At 43.0% G+C, this 16,815-nt stretch overlaps 2 protein-coding genes across 5 annotated transcripts in view; one reads left to right on the top strand and one right to left on the bottom strand.

Annotated features, from left to right (window-relative positions):
* ZNRF3 (zinc and ring finger 3) overlaps positions 1-6,457 on the top strand; it is a 66,935-nt gene extending 60,478 nt beyond the window's left edge. For all 4 annotated transcript variants that reach the window (XM_039724399.1, XM_039724400.1, XM_039724401.1 and 1 more), the window contains 3 exons: positions 10-112; positions 823-2,568; positions 3,605-6,457. In XM_039724399.1, coding sequence (XP_039580333.1) covers positions 10-112; positions 823-2,568; positions 3,605-3,648 — 1,893 coding nt within the window. In that variant the 3' untranslated portion in view covers positions 3,649-6,457. The remainder of the gene's footprint in view (positions 1-9; positions 113-822; positions 2,569-3,604) is intronic.
* The window catches only part of KREMEN1 (kringle containing transmembrane protein 1), a 38,628-nt gene that overhangs the window by 1,856 nt on the left and 19,957 nt on the right, over positions 1-16,815 (bottom strand). Inside the window, exons 7-9 of the mRNA XM_039724403.1 lie at positions 16,655-16,813; positions 15,358-15,442; positions 14,422-14,622 (exon numbers count right to left, since the gene is read on the bottom strand). Of these exons, the coding sequence (XP_039580337.1) occupies positions 14,460-14,622; positions 15,358-15,442; positions 16,655-16,813 (407 nt within the window). The 3' untranslated portion in view covers positions 14,422-14,459. The remainder of the gene's footprint in view (positions 1-14,421; positions 14,623-15,357; positions 15,443-16,654; positions 16,814-16,815) is intronic.

Here is a 16,815-nt window from a genome sequence, read left to right as displayed (position 1 = left end):
CTCCTGTAGGAACTGCGTGTCATTCCTTGCACTCACCGCTTCCACAAGAAATGTGTGGATCCTTGGCTGCTGCAGCATCACACCTGCCCTCACTGCCGCCATAACATCATCGGTAAGTGCTGCAGTGTCTTGTTTATTTCAGACAGCTCAAAAGATGAAATAAAAAGTGTGCCTGTGTGTGAATCTCCGTGGAGCTCTCAGTCCTTATTGTAACATAGCCCTGGAAATAGAGTGAGCCCCAAACTCTCAGAGAGCAGCTGAGTGCCCCTGGCATAGCCTTGGGGTGGGGATGATGCCCAGCTGAGGGCAGTGTTGTGCAGCCCTGAGTGCAAGGATACATGGAGAAAAGGGATATGTTTTCCCTTGGGAATTATAAAGAAAACAATGTATGTTCTTTTATTTTTCCATGGTGTTGTAACTTGGAACGTGGTTTCCCTTGCTTGCCCTCTTCCTGCTTTCATTTCCTCTGTCTTAAGAAAGTTTTCTGGCGCTGCACATTTATGTAAAAATGCATAAAGTGAAAATTTGAGCAATGACTTCCAGCCTTTCTCAGCCTCTGCAAGATGTAAGCAAAATGTTTTGTGCATATGAGAACAGTATCTGAAATAAATTCACTTCTTTTGCTTTTTAAGCAAATACATTTGGGTGTTTCAAAGTTTTCCAGACGTGCTTTTGACTTTTGTTTTGCTTTTATTTTCTTCCGTGTAAAAAATTGGTGCATAATGTAATGACATGGAAAACAAAATAGCCTTTCCCGTATAAAGTACATTCCCTTTTATTCCCTGCTAGTTCTACTTCTCCATTGTTATTTCTCTCATTCAGAGCAGAAGAAGGGGAATGCAGCTCCAATCTGTCTGGAATCCATCAACCCGGCCCGCAGCCGGCAGCAGAGGGTGATCCTGCCTGTCCATTACCCGGGCCGGGTGCACAGAGCAAGCCAGATCACAGCGTATCCCACGCGGACCAGCATGGACCCCCACGGGAACCCCATCACCTTACTGACCGTGGAGCGGCACGGTGAACAGAGCCTCTACCCAGCCCCTTCCCCCGCCTACATTCGCAGTTATCAGCCCATTCATTTGGACCATGCTTTAAACACACATCACTGCAGCCTGGAGCACAGGGCTTACTCTCCAGCTCACAACTTCCGAAGACCCAAGTTTGGTGGACGCAACTTTTCCAAAGCAGCGTGCTTCTCCCGATACGAGACCATGTATCAGCACTACTACTTCCAAGGCCTTAGTTACCCTGAGCAAGATGGACAGCTTCCAGCTGGCATTTCCTCAAAGGGTCCTTCCCGTGCCTTTCAGCCTGGTAGCAGCATGCTTTTCCCTCCTGTGGTACACGTAATGCCCTCGTCCCGCTTGGAGAGCGGCAGTACCTCCAGCTTTAGCTGCTACCACGGTCATCGCTCGGTGTGCAGTGGGTATTTGGCTGACTGCCCTGGGAGCGACAGCAGCAGCAGCAGTTCTGGTCAGTGCCACTGCTCCTCCAGTGATTCCATGGTTGACTGCACTGAGGTCAGTAACCAGGGGGTTTACGGGAGCTGCTCCACCTTCCGCAGCTCTCTGAGCAGTGACTATGACCCCTACGTTTACCGCAGCAGGAGCCCTTGCCGAGCGGGCGAGGTCGGTGGTGCAAACAGGGGTGCAATTGTGCTCTTGGAGGGCCCCCACCAGGACGAGCTTCCAGCTCACAGTCATGCCGTGGTGGGTGCTGACTGCCGGCCCGTGCCTGCTTCTTCCTCAGGGGACCAACTGTCTAACTGCAGCATGGATATGAACTATAGCAGTAATTCCTCACTAGAGCACAGGGATCCAAATGGCACTACCTCAGAGGGAGGACCTGAGGCCACTCCTGGTGCTGCCTTGGATGTTAAAAGGAACTGGAAGAATCCAGAGATAGCAGGGTCGATTTCGGAGCAGGCATGCGCGTGCTGCTTTGAATTCCAGCACTCTGCCCTGGAGCCCAGCAGTGGCACAGCTGACTGTAGTGCACTCTTCCTTAGCTCTCCACTGTGGGGGACATGTGGCCAAGGAATTGAACCACAGTCAGGGAACACCCCAGGCTTGTACAGTATTAACTCAGACCACTTACATAGGACAGATGGGGTAAAATATGAGGGGTTGCCCTGCTGCTTCTATGAAGAGAAGCAGGTAGCCTGTAGTAGCAACAGTGGCAGTGGAGGTGGTGGCTGCTATACAGAAGACTATGCAGTGAATGTGCAGTACACACTTCCTGATGACACCTTGCCAAACTGCTGTAAGGGTGTATGTGATCTGGGTCAACGCATTCCCATCATTCCTGAGGACAGAGACTGTGAGCTGATTCTACCACCAGAGCACCAAGGGACCCACATAGGAGGCTGTAGCTCCTGGGATGGAACACCTGAGCTAGACACTTACCTGCACTGTCAAGGTATTGGAGAGGTACAGGTCGAGAGGGAGATGTGCTATGAGGCAACATCATTCCTGCGGCAGAACTACTCTCAGGAGGAGGAAACTGGAATGCCCTTTCCCAGTCCCACTCTGAACTCCCAGAAGCTTATGATGACCACAAAGGCCACAGGTAACATATGTGCTTTTTTTGATTACTTGCTACCTTTCTGTGTTAGTGTATGAAATGCTGCCAGCTACCTAGGTACCTGCAGCCATAAAGGTCACTCCATCCTTCACATAACAGCAGGTTATTGACTAACCATTTGCCCCAAAGTATTGTTCCCTGGTTACCTGTGCTCATTTGGTCATAGCCAGAGGAGAAGATGATAACTTGCTAATTAACCCTATAAAAGCTTTCATGCTCATCCTTTGTGGGAAGGGGCCACCATTAGAGTTCCCACAGCAAGGGACACTGTGCTAGTCATGGCAGCTGTGGTGAGTTGCCTAAGCAGGCAGTGCCACTGTGAGAGACGACAGACAAGCTGAAGGTTTTTTTTAAAAAAGGTAAAAATCTTGGAATTGCTGTAGAAGAATATGTGAGAAAGTCTCTGCTGTGGACATAGACAAGGGGGAAAAAATAGCCACTCACAGAAAGAGGGGGATATTTCTTACCTGCCTTGCCAGGGTTATTTTAAAGGGTGTTCATAGTATCACAAGGTACCCTAGTTTGGAAGGGACCTCAGGCCATAATCTAGTCCAACCCCCTGCTCAAAGCAGAGCCTGCTCTGAGTCCAGACCAAGTTTGTCAAACCAAGTGTATCCAGTCAGGCTGGCTAAACCTTCAGGGATACAGAGTGCAGTCCCTTTCTGGACTGCTGTGGCTGTGCTTGACTGCCTTATGGTCAAAAGACTTTCCTTATGTCCAGTCTGAACATCTCACAGTTCAACTTAACTTCCTCACCTCAGAATTGTTCAGAATGCATGTCTGTGAAGCCTGTGGTTTCATCACTGGGGCAGCCTCCATGCAGGCATTGCAGAGCTGCTGGGGATGCCTTTACTGCAGGCTGAACAGCCCAGGTCCCTCAGCCTCTCCACACCAAGTGCTCCAGCCCTCTGAGCATCTTGGCTCTCTGTGGAACTCCAGTCAGTGAGTGTCTTGTTGTGGGGGCCCAAAACTGTATGCAATATTCTACATGCAATGTTCCTTAGTTTTCTTTATCCTTCAGGTGCTGGATCTCATCCCTTGGAGAGAAGCCAAATCAGTGACTAGACCTGTCCAGATGATCCCAGATGGAGAAGCGGAGCTTATCGGAGACTCCAAATTCTCATGGACTTAATTTTTTTTAAGCTTTGACAAACACACAAAAGTGGTAATGTGGAGAAGTCCCTCCCCTACTTCCTCTGTGTTCACATCAGTTTGATTGTCTCCTTTGTCCCTCCTGCCTGAAGCCTTCAGGCCTTGATTTGTGTGCAAAGCCCATGTGGGACATGGTGTGGAGCATTTCTGAGCTCTAGTGCCATTTCTATATTAATGACAAAGTGTTATTTATATTTTCTTTTTAGAAGTGACCTCTTGCTGAGAGGTAACACAGTGTGTTAAATAAGCCAGGCTATGTGTAGATGCTGTTATCTCCTACTTGAAGGAGTCCAGCCTTTGATAAGCTCAGGGCTACACCTGCCTTAGAAACCAGATAGCACCTTGAAATGTAGTAATGCAGAGGGATACAGCTGCTGAATGGATGCTCAGATACTGACTAATCCCAGTAGCAAATCCTAGCAGCCAGCAAGTTATGTGAGTGATTTTGAGGGAGGTGAAGCATTGGACTGTCTCCTTTCTCCTCTTCCCTTCTCCCCCCTTTCATGCTGCTCTGATGGTTTGGCTAGGAAGGTGTCCTGCCATTAGGATTAGTTTCAACAGAGTGGGGGTAAGGAAACTGATAGCTCAGAATGTTCTCATCCTCACTTCCTGTATTTAAACCGTGGACCTCATTGTATCTTCTGACCAGTGAAGAGTGCTGGGGACCTCTCCCTCAAGCAGATGCTCGAACAAAGTGCTTAGAAAGGGTATTATTACCTTTGTAGGTAATGAGCTTTTCCTTCCATAGGAAGTTTTTCAGGCACCTGTAGCCCCTGCTACGGCTGTGAGGAATGCTGGCATGTGCAGGAAGGCAGAGCTTGCAGTGTGCTCACAGCTTTGCTGGCTCATTTTGGAAACAGGGTTTCTTGTTTCCTTACAGGCTGCAAGCATGCCTAAGGGAAGCAGTGCTTGTCACCTTTTGTGTGTGTGGGAAAGTGAGGGACTTGGTTTGGTCATTGTTTTCTTCTTTGCTGTGGTTGATGTAGCTTCCATAGATTGATCTGTTTTAAAGGTTTCTTGGGCCCAGCCAGTTGTGCTTCATTTTTGTCTTGTGTACAGAGTGCTCTCTGTACCCCATCAGCCTGGGCACATACTTTTGTTCTTGTTCTTGTCCTAGTGGGGATGTTTGTTATCATGAGATAATTTATGTCGTCACTTCTGATAGCAATTGTTTCCTGTGGAAACAGCAGCTTCTGAGTAAGAGGCTACCATAGCATGGGTTAAATTGCCTGTCATGCTGCATGTGCCTGAGGACACAGTGTCATCCTGTGGTGTATTCACAGCAGGAATTCTTCTAAAGGGAAACTAAGTATTTAATGCCCACAGTGCCAGTCTTCTGAAAAGATTCGTCCTAAGTTCACTTTGGAGATACTTCAAAGACAAAAAAATAGAGATGTACACTTCATATTCTGCCAAAGCAATGTCCTTGACAGCACTGGGCTGGTTGTAAGACCCAGCAAAACTTGTATTCTCTGTAGTCCCAAATGAACTATTTTAAAAGAAGGAAACAGATATCTAAGAAATAACAAATACATTTGTCTATTTTCTTTTGCTTGCATACCCAGTAAGTTAGGAAAAAAGTTCCACCTAAAGGAATTCACATTACATCTTTTCAATCAACAAGCACCAAAATTCAGCTGTTCAGAGAATTAATACAAGGCAATATCTGGGTATAAGATTAAAAGAAAAATGTCAGTGAACACATTTTCTGTGTATAAAGCTTATTAAAAACTTATTCATTCTCTGAATGACTGAAGTAAGTGGTATGTATTGGGAGAACAAACTCTAAAGGTTTGTGATTTTTGAATTTTTTTTTTTTTTTTAATTTTTAAGTCTTACCCTTTCCTTCCTCCACTAAAAAAGAAATGCATTGTAGAAGCTATGGCAAACTAGCTTGGTTATTCTGCTTGGTGTTTTGTGAGGCACTGTAAAGGCCACCTAAGATACATTGTACTCTGTAACTAAAACAGCATATGCTGGTAAAAGTGGTTCTTAAAAAGATTTGAATATTCTGGCTCCTGGTGATCCCAGATGTACTGGTCCCACACATTGTGGAAATCTCTGCTGGTGCAAGTCTCTGCAGGCCACACCACAGACACCCTACACCTGCCTTCTGTGCTGGCTCTGACATTTAACACAAAACTCTCTCCAGTGCAGACTTACAGGCTAGCTGGCCATGATAGATGGTTTTTATAACAAAATGCCTTTCTACTACTTACATGAACAGTTGTCGTTGTGTTTGGCTCATGAGGCACTATTTAAAATGTTTTTAATTAAAATTGTCTTATAGCACTTAAAATTGTTTTGTATAAAATTTGCTGTAAAGATTTGTAATATGGTCAAAGGGCTCTTTCTCCTTCATTACCATTTTTAAAAATGTTTTAAAAGCTAGAAAGCATCTTGTATATATTCTGTATATGTATAGCAGCACATTTCATGTATGGAAATATGTTCTCAGAATATTTATTTACTAATATATTTATCTTAAGCCATGTCTTATGTTGAGAGTGTGTGACATTATTGTAATAATCACTGAAAATCACTAACACGAGGCCCTGTAAATACATGATAATTGCACACAAAGATTTTACAGTACTTGCCGACCAAAAATGATTTAAGAGAAGTGTAGTTACTTGCAGTTTTGTAAGAAAGTGTACAAATGTCTGTATTAAAAGAAAAAAAAAGGCAAAACCACACAAAAAATACAGTTTTATTGCATATACATGTGGGAGTTGTCCTTCTTGTTTTGGGGGAAAGGACATAGATAATTGTTCTCCTCAAAATATAGTCCTAGATATACTGAGATGAACTCTAATAAACAACATTTTTTTCTTTCTTTTTTTTTTAACAACAGATAGGTGGATATGGATATGCCTTTACACAGCACTGCAGTTCCTGGGGGGCAGTGAGGGGTAGGTGTCACACAAGCCCCTGAGCCCCCCAGGCACATGGAAGTACCACATCTGCTAAAAGAAATCCTCATTTATGTTTGGAACCTGCCTGTTCCTCATGGCAGGGGAGCTGAACTCGGTTGTAATTTCAGGTAAAAGTAATTTATTGCCCTGAAATAAAATTGTTTTGAGAGAGCATGATACAGGTGGACACAGCTGGGTAAATCATAGTCAAGATCCAGGTCCTTGCCCTGGATCATGGAATCACTGGTCCTGCCCAGGTGAAAATCAATACTGTGGTGCTCCTTTGGTCAGCAGAGAGCACAATTTCATCAGAGGTGTTTATGCAGACTGCAGAAAAGGGGAGCCTGGGGCTGTGTGGCTCTGTGTGTGTATGTACATGTGTATTATGTATGTTACTGAGTAAACAGTTCACCTTCATGTGTTATTCATTTCCCATCCAGTGATACACTCACAGAGCCTGTTCCAGGATTCTCCAGCTTCCTCCTGTTCACAAAGATTTTCACCTAGTAATCCCCTGGGCTTTCCCCATTTCTCATCCATGTTCAAGTGCTCTGTAATTCAATCACCTCAGGATTCAGCAAGAAATGAGCCTTACTTCTCTCCAGCCCTCCGTGTTTCATGTGTGATAACTCCATTTGGGATGCCAGACTGCTCAGGAGTATTATTTTGTAGGGCATGAGGACAGTTCCCATCCTGATCTCAGGTGAGATGGAACAGCCTGGTCTGTGTGGCAGAGAGGCACAACCATGGAGGAGCCACAGGAGCAGGTGCTTCCCAATTAAAGTATGTGCCCCTTTTTTTACTCAGTGAGCAATTGCCAGTGATTTCAAATATGCCTTTTATATACAAATTAGTTCTCAAAACACTTGTTTTTACAAATAGCATAAAACCCTGTGTGTGGGTGGCTGGTAACTCAAATGTGGACAGGTCACATCTGAATCTCCCTTCTCCTCCTTCCCTCCACTCCCCCGATTGCTGCTGCTGCTGGTGTTGTTTTCTTGTTCCCTGTTCTGAAGAAAACTGCCAGGTGATTGTGCTTTTAAGAACAGGACATGCCACCACCCTCAGTGTCCTGTAGCACACAGTTTGTGGTGGTTGGGAGTGGGGATGTGTCCCAGCCCCATCCCCAGTGGCACAGCTGTGAGCAGCACTGACAGCAACGAGCCAGGGAGTGCCCAGGGGCACTGAGCAACCACCAAAGGGAGCAGAGGGCACACAGGGCAAAGCATGAATGTGAGGGGTATAAAAGGTTGGGCTAAAGAACAAGAAGGGCAGAAATTTGCAGCCTTCTGAAGTGACCTGGTGTTACTGTATATGGGCAGGTGCCTGAAGCATTCTGATCAGGTATGGTGTTTCTCTGTATGGGCAAATGCTTAAAGCCTTCTGAAGTTGTATGGTGGCACTCTGCCTTGTGGCTGTCCCAGCTGTGACAAGTGCTGTGACAGTGTCCCACTGAATAATCTGTGAGCCTGTGTTCTGTCTGCATGAGACACAGCACTGGGCTGCTGGCTGAGCTTGTGTGTGCTGCTTGGCTCTGTGTGATATTCTGTCTAGTCTTTGTTGTGGCTTTTTAAAAATAACTAAATGTAAATATTTTCTGTGCAAAATGAACATTTGGATACTTGGCAAGGCGGGGAGGTTCTTTTTGCTTTTCAGGTTTGATACTTAAGGAACAAATTTGTGATAAAATGAGAGTCCTGTGGGGCACCACAAACCCTCACAGAACTTTGATACAGTAGAAAAAGACAAGCAGGAGCAGATTATTCATAGTGGATTGTACATTATTGGAACACTTGGTGTTTCTGTAACACTATCTGCAATATCGTGTGCATCTGTCAAATCCTATGACAGCTGTTAGGTGACGTTTGTAGTTACTTGGGTAGTGTGAAGAGAAAAATGCCCTTAAAAGGATGGCCATGTTCATACCCTGTGGAGCCAGCCTGGCCTAATTCTCTGGCCAGGGAGACAATGGCATACCTGAAACCAGATATTTGATCTTGCAGTGAAAGCACTGTGCTCCTGTGACTTAAATGCTTCATAGAAAAGTGTCTCTTTCAGAATAAAGAACACATTTCCCTTGTGGGGAATGAAACTGCTGCTTAGGAAACAAGCATGAAAAAAGAAGGGAACAGTTCCCAGAAAGAACCAAAGTGCCAGAGTCCCATAACCAGAATGGCAGGAAAGAAGAGCAGAGTAACCTTCCCTGCCACAACTGTGTTTCTAAAAGAAAAATGAGTCTTCGTGAAAAGCTGGAGACAGTTTTGGTATTTGTCATTGGTTTTCTGGTGTTTACATAAAAGGTTGCTGAAGGTTTCTTAAAATGTAGCATTATTTTTGCCAGGAGGAATTAATTAGAGAAAAGATGAATCTTGCAAGAAAGTGGAAACAGCATTACACAGTGCTGCAATTGCAAAGCAAACCCTGAACAAATTTATACAGTTTTTAGAAGTTTGAAAACACGTAAACTGAAAACTTCCAACTTGCTGTTACCTCAGAAGTTGTCTCAGAGCAGTATCATACTTTATATGTAAAGTAATCATTCTCAGCTCTAATTACTCTCTTCTAAAATGTACAGCAGGCCGTGCTCTTGTAATCTGCTGCTGAACTGCAGCAATTTCTGCCTCCTTTATTTCATGCTTATATACATTTTAGTCATCCTAACTGGACTCCTGCTGCACAAATACACTGTATTTATTTTTTCATAATTATTATTTACAACCATTTGCTGAATGCAGGGTGAACAGTTATAAACACAGTGCATACTTCAGCAGCGAGTCATCTCAAATTTGATTTATTCTGGTTTCTTGACAGCCTTATGTGCTTCCTGTGATAGCTTTTGGATTTGTAGCAAAACGTCTTTAGATTGAAGTTCACAATGCCAAATCTCATCCCAAAGCACAGGTGCTCAGTAAATCTGGGAAAGTCTGAGTGGTATGAAATTTGTGTCTGGTGGGGATGTGTTGTTAAAAAAAATTGATATGGTCTGAAGGCAATTGTATTTTTCGCTCTCAAGTTAGCAGAATTGTTCATAAATGTCCAGAACAATATTTAGGTGAAACTATCAGTGAACTGTATTTCATTGGAAGATTGTGAAATACTGCTGCAAGGCAGTAAGAACCAGTTGGACAAGTTTTAGTCAGGAGTTGTTTTTGTAGTTCACCCTTCCTTTAGGCAAAGTGGTGCACCAGAAAACTCTGTTCCTTCCCACTGCCTGAGAAGGGTTATTAAGCAGAAGATGAAAGTGGAATAGCTGCTTATGCTCATTCAGTGGCAGCCGTGTGTCTGCTGATGTGTTTGAGCTGTAGCCATCCAGGCTGCAGATTAGTGCAGCTTCCAGGACTGTCCATACAAATCTCATATTTATATTATTGCTGGGAGGGTTGGAATACACAGACTTTAATTCTGCAATCCCACTGGATTTGTCTGTGTGAGCAATGTGATAAACTTCCTCAGCATTGTCCCGGCTGTAGAAAATCTGGCAGAAACAAGTCCTGAAGAAGATTATGTTAATGCTTGATTGAAAAAGCAGATTACATGTTTGATGGCAAAAATCATCCAGAGAGTATATGCACATGAATTTGCAGAATCTTATGAACAGCCTAATACAATTGCAGGCTAGAAATGAGATTCAAAGGAGGAAAGTGTTTCTTACAGCAATTGTTTTATCAGCATCTATTCTGTCACAAAACTGAGGCTGAGTTCCCCTATTCTCAATGTCTTTCTATCATACATACCAAAGAAGTATCTTTGATTTTTTTTCCCTATGGTTACAGTGTATAGAAAATTTATTTTTCCCAGAGTGTAAACTAACATCTTCCTATAAAATGTTAGCAAGATAGAAGCATAATATGCTGTATTAAATAATGCATTTCCTATACATATACAAATATATATATTACTATGATAACACATCACACATTTTTACATAACAAAGTCTCTATTTTCCCACAACATAACAATATTAAGATAAAAATACATATAAAATCACGTAGTCAACAAACTAAACCAGTTTTAAATGTAGATTCTGAATGAGGGAAGGCACTTGTCCAGCTGGCCCCTTTCCACCTGAGGTGCACACACAGTGTGGGCTGCAGGAGCTGGGTGCAGAGTGAAGGCAGCAGGCTCACACATGGCTGTGGCAGCTCCAGCACAAGTGCTCATTGCCCAGCTCCTGGGGCAGACTTCTGGCCTTGTCCATGGCTTTTTGCCTGCTTAGTGTGCGCTCAGGGAGCTCTCAGCTCCTCTCCCTGTGCAGCCACCCAGAGAGCAAGGCCAGAGAGCTCAGCTCTGTAAAAAGTAACTTGGAAGAAAAAGCCATGGCAGTTTTTGACCTGATCAGTTTATTGCACCACTGCACGGCTGGTCACACCAACACAAGAGTGAGCAGCGGGCCAGGGCAGGAGCTGAAATCCACGTGAAGGAGGAGCAGCTCCTCATCAGGATTTGGTTGCCAAAAGAGTTGCTTTTGACATTGTAGCCAGTGTCACTTTTGCAGCCTGTCCAGCCTCTTGAGGGGACTGCTAGGCAGGAGCTCAGAAGGCTGTTCAGATACAATTCCAAACAAATTCTTCTTCTGCAGTTATTTTCAATTTGTTGGAGAAAATGGTGCAGACACCACCATCCTGAGGTGTCCCTGCTCTCCAGCTCTCAGCTGCCTGTGGAGTAGGGGCATTTCCTTTGTGGGATTACAACACTTGTGCATGGTCATGCTTTTGCTTCTTTCTCCCCCAAACCCTTACAGCAAAGATCAAAACATGCTCTGTTCATGGGTACCACATCTCTCGGCCATAAATCACCACACACTGAAGTGTCTGCACCAGCAGTGTGAGTGACCCTACCACATTCTGAAAAAATCCACACTGCAGATCTACCTCTCTTCATGGTCTCAGCCCTGCAAAGTAATAAGTGCTATTTAAGGGACCCTGTCCATGAATTTCCATCCATTGCTCTGTTTGCTAGCACTAACAGGATCTAGAATCAGCCGATATCAAAAATTCTGTGGGGGGGGAACATAATTTCTTCTATGCTTTTATCACTGAATTACCCATGCACTGTCTAATACTAGTACTGTTTATTGTTGCCATGACCAGTTAATCTGCTGTAAGTGCTGGTTTTATGGGACTTTTGTACATAAATTTGATTAATGCTTTCCATGAAAGTCCCATGAAATATAATTTTATTAAAAACATATTTGAGGAGCTAAGGGAGCAATGCAAAAATCTCACTTCTTGCATTCTCTAGATTTTGCATTAGTAGCATCAGTCTTTGTTGCTGTTTGTTATGATATTTTCTCTAATATTATAGTGAAATTAAATTCTTCACTAATGAAGTGTACTGTAACATTCTGTATTTTTCCTTTCTGTGGCAGATGTAAATTAGTCACCAGGTGTTCCTGATGTTTTTTCAGTTTATCACCATTAGGTAACTGCTTCATGAATGTCTCTCTGACAAAATGTTTAACTTGCATTTGATAAGGCAAGCAAAGCTTCATCACTTTGTGATAAGCACTGTGTGCTCGTAACAGCTCCTGAGGATGTGGCAGCACTCTGTGATTCTCTCTGCCTGGTGTCCTGTTAGTGCACCAAATTCAGGATTCTTAGGAACCACCTACCTTGTTTTGCTCTGAATCTCTGAGGTGAACTCTTTCTCCACACAGCACAATGCAAAACCTTACTTTTAAAAAAGGCAATTTCAGAGCTTGGGTCTGAAACAGACAATGGTTTTTGGTCCAACATGGTGACACATAAGAGAGAACCAGCATATTTTTTACAACTTCTCCTGTCTTCATTTTAGCTAATACTGTAATTATATTTTCCTGTATTCTTTCCAGCAGCTCATGCAAGAAAGTACTAGATGTTCCCATGCTATTCCATTTTTTATATAAACAATTCCATAATTGCTGGCTTAGTAAAGTCTGGTTTCTTTTAAGCATGCACTGTGATATTGTTCAGCTGTTTCTAGCACTCATCTGTGGTACATAAATCAAGCTGGATTGAATTCAGTTCAGGTAAAAGACCAGATCTACAGTAAGGCACAAGATTTCACTGCTTAATTCTTTGATACCCTGTTTTCTCAGTGAAATCTGTAATTCTCACAATAAGGAGGGAGTTATATGTTAAAAAATGTAAGGGCAGTTAGTAGAATGAATTTAAACTCAGTTTTCTTAATTACCTTTTGTAGATGCACTTAATAGATGTTCTCTGACTGCACATCTGGTATTTTTCTCAGTGAAATCTGTAATTCTCACAATAAGGAGGGAGTTATATGTGAAAAAACGTAAGGGCAGATACTAGAATGAATTTCAACTCGGTGACAATTTTCTTACTTTTCTTAATTACCTTTTGTAGTTCTCTGACTGCACATCTGGTACATGCAGACCACTGGTATATGTTCAAACTTAACCAGAATTATTGTAGTTTAATGGTTCTCAGTGAACCTTCTCTGAGTTTAAGGAGCTGCCCATTGTAAACCTTTCCTGTCAATTTAGCTGACATTTGCATTGACAAATTTAGTTTTTCCTAAATATCTTGCTGGTGTGAACTCGCAGAGGCTGAAAGACTCACTGCTGATCCCTTGGAATCACTTGTTTCCCACTTGTGGTGGTGGGATGAGAAATTTGGGTATTGTGCATGGACAGTCAGTCTACCAAAGAGGAGAAATAGTTAATGCTGTCTTAGTTCACAGATCAGAACCCCACTGATGTTTTAGTTCTTTGACAAGTAAGGCAATTGCCCTAAAAATTCAGTTCACTTTTAGTGCTGCAGGCAAGGAGACACATCTCACTGGTGAGTGTCAAGGCAGCTGTTTGTGCATGTTCAGCTGCACAGCCTGGCCCAGCTGAGCTGGTGATAGCAGCTTACAACTTTGTAAATAGTTTGGGCTGCTGAGATTGATACCTGTGACTTCAGAGCAAAAATTGGTTAGTCAGCCTCACTGATAAAAAATCAGTGGATTACAGTATCTTTGGACAAACCTTTAAGAAGCCCTAAGCTTATACCCAGGATGAGTGCTGGCTCTCAGACTGGAGTACAATAGTTTTTTAAAGGATCACTATGAATATGAACAAAATTATCATAAAGATCAGTGAATGATGGGTCAGACAGAGTCATTTAAAAGGCTTCAGTGCTCCTGCAGGCCTTGACCTGGTGAGCTCTAGTCAATCAAAATACATATTTGTAGTTGAATCTTGTTATAGAGGCATCCTGAATTTGATTTTTTGTTTGCATCTCTGCTTGTAGAAACAGAACATACAGAAAGAGCACAGCACTGAGCAACCAGGAATGATGATCAGTCATTTTCCAGTCTTTGATTCCCATTCTACTGTGTAGTACCAGTGAGATGTGTTTACATCAAGGCAAATAAACTCTGTGTGCTGAACAGGTTATCAGTACCCACCTCTGTCTTCAGCCTTGAGAATAAAAGGATTGAAGTATCCTGATCTAACACAGTGCTACAGGCAAGGGGGACACAAGAAATCCTCAACCTGTAGATACCCCTTCAGTTACCTTGGGCAGGGGTACAGGACGTTTTCAATTTTACAAGTTTTTACATCTATTTTAAGTGCAATGGTTTAAAGGCAGTAATCAACAGCACTACAGACTTGAGGAGCACCAGGTATTTCAAAATTATTGCTGCAATTAAATCCGTCGTCCCTGCTATATCCAAGAGAACAGCAGATAGGCAAAGTCACTCAAAGGCCTTTGGAAATGGACTTTTTGGAAAACAGGTATGAGATTGGGAGGAAAAAAAAGGAAGATTAATCTCAAGTCACCTGGATTTTAAGGAGATCAATCCTTGCAAAATAAAAGCTCAGTTTCCCACCAGTGGGTTGCAATCATCTTGTTGATTTCGAAGCTTTTTCTTGAAGATGGATATTGATGTGGATGGTTGGTAAAATATACTCCAGATCTCTCCAGCAGTAGTGACATCACTGCAATCCTCTGCTTCAGCTGCAGCTGGAATCTGGTGGGACCTAGGAAACAAGAGTGAATTCACTCTTGTGTTAATGTGCTTGGCTATTAATGTGTCTGCACTGGGAGTGCTCACAGCTTCCACTCCATCTGTGGCACTTCTTTCTGCCTGCTGTGCAAAATGCAGGTTTTTGGAGTGTTTCTTGGTTTGCTTGATCAAATGAAAGGTTAGGTACCCTTTTGCCACCCTAATGACAGCAGTGACATTAAGCTAAGAGGGCTCTACAGACTGTAGTTGTTATGATAGTTGCTATTAATACAAATTAATTTCCTTGTATATTTTTAAGCATATTTGTACTATGTAAGTACAATATTCAACACTTTGATTTGCTGATAACTCACCCATCATTTCACTCAGTGAGTGTCCATCTAGAGGACACAAAATTTACTTGATAGGAGTGTAGAGGTTTTAATTTTATCCCTGCAAAGAATTATCACAATTTGACCTCTTCTCACTAAACCTGGATGTCTGATTGATAACATTTTCCTCCTTCCCCCTAAAGTGCAAATCTTGTCAAATCAACAGCAGAAGAGATAGTCTATTGGCAAATGCTATCCTAACAGATTGGAAAGTTAAAAATGTGCTTATTTAGGGTCTTCTATGAAAATACAAATATGTAATAACTAACTTGGGTTGGAATATGGCCAGTCTGACAATAGGAAGGCAGAGAGGAGCCCCAGGTTTGGTTCAGAGTTGAGATCTTGGTTCTCTGTGCTTGGTTTTGCTCCACACTCACCTCATGGTAACATGCAGAAGTATCTTTGCTATTATGGCTGTAACACTTAGGATGAGCAGTGCTGTGAGGCTGTATATTGTCCATTCTGCAAAAGAGAAGAGGGGGAGCTCTCAGTACATTCATTTGTTTACAGTTTTTACAGTAAGAATATTGCATGAAAGGAACAAACAGCCTCGTGATCCTTTATTCAAATCTGGAATTTGACAATGCCTTAAACCTGCAAGTATTTTCTGCAGACTGGCACAAACCATACAACTTTCAGTCAGAACTGCTTTTTTCTCTTGCAAAACTCCTCCCAATAAAATTGAAAGCTGGCAAAATTCAAAGCATATGCTAGTAAAATTATCTAGGGAAGGAAGCAGGAGTTCCCTTCCACCCACTGCCCCTTCCTCAAAGCATTGCCTCTACATGATAATTTGAATAGTATTTTTGGAACTGCATGAAATCCAAGGGTGCAGTTTCTGTTGGTGTTCCTGGGCAGTTTAACACTAGGCAGCTTAGGTGTAACTGTGGTAAGCCAGCATTAGGCTGGGGCTAGTCCCAGACTGTTCCTGGGCATGTTCTGCACCTTGGCTGGTTTGGGTGTGCAGCTCATGTCTCAGGTTTGGGATGCAGACAGCATCCCAAACCAAATCCCAAATCCCAGCACTGCGGGAGTGTCCCCAGTGGGATTGAGGCCCAGCTCCAATAATGCAGAAAAGCAGATGCCCAGGGTGGTTTAACAACAGGAGAGAATAATGGTGATTTTCACCAAGAGTGCATTTCCAGCCTTCAATTATTTACAATTCAGTAATTTCTGAAATCATTGATGTCCTGAACTGAGTTCTAAACGCATGATAGTTCTCAGTGACACCTCCCCTACACCCATTACCTTGTCTAGTCCTCTTTGTGTTATTGATGAGGCTTTTGTTAATTGGGATAACAGGGATGCAACCAGCACTCAAGCTATTCTAGACTCTACAAGTAAAGTTTGCTCTTTTTTCAGCAACTTGTGCCCTTCTGTGGCATGCAGGTCACTCAAGCTGATTTCAGTAAGGAGGCTGCTCTGACTCACATACTTTGATATGCTCTCATTCTCAAGAACTCATCTTCACACTATTTCTGACAGGCTGAGAAGCGTTTTGAAATGTAATGAGAGAAGCCCAGTTAGTGCTAATTAGACTGAATGAAAATTCATCTCTCAGTAAGATGCACAGTGAATCTGCTAACTTTGAGGAGGCAGCAAAGGAAATAGTGACTCCAGGTTTTGCTTTGGCAAAATGTTTTTTCCCATTTCCACATTTTACTGTGTCATTACCAGGCATGGAGCTAGTTGGATGGCTTGGGCTGGTTGTGATGACATAGAGTATCTTTGACGACCGGGCTGCATTGATGCTGAGATTTGCTTGTTCATTTATCCTCTCTGGAAGGGTGTGATTCACTGGGATCTTGTTTTGGTGCACATTGTCCTTCACAGCT

The sequence above is a fragment of the Passer montanus genome, unplaced genomic scaffold (genome assembly GCF_014805655.1).
Source record: "Passer montanus isolate IOZ18808 unplaced genomic scaffold, ASM1480565v1 scaffold53, whole genome shotgun sequence".
NCBI classification, from domain to species: domain Eukaryota; kingdom Metazoa; phylum Chordata; class Aves; order Passeriformes; family Passeridae; genus Passer; species Passer montanus.
Note: the sequence above shows the minus strand (reverse complement) of the source record. Positions and strands in the feature narration are given on the sequence as shown.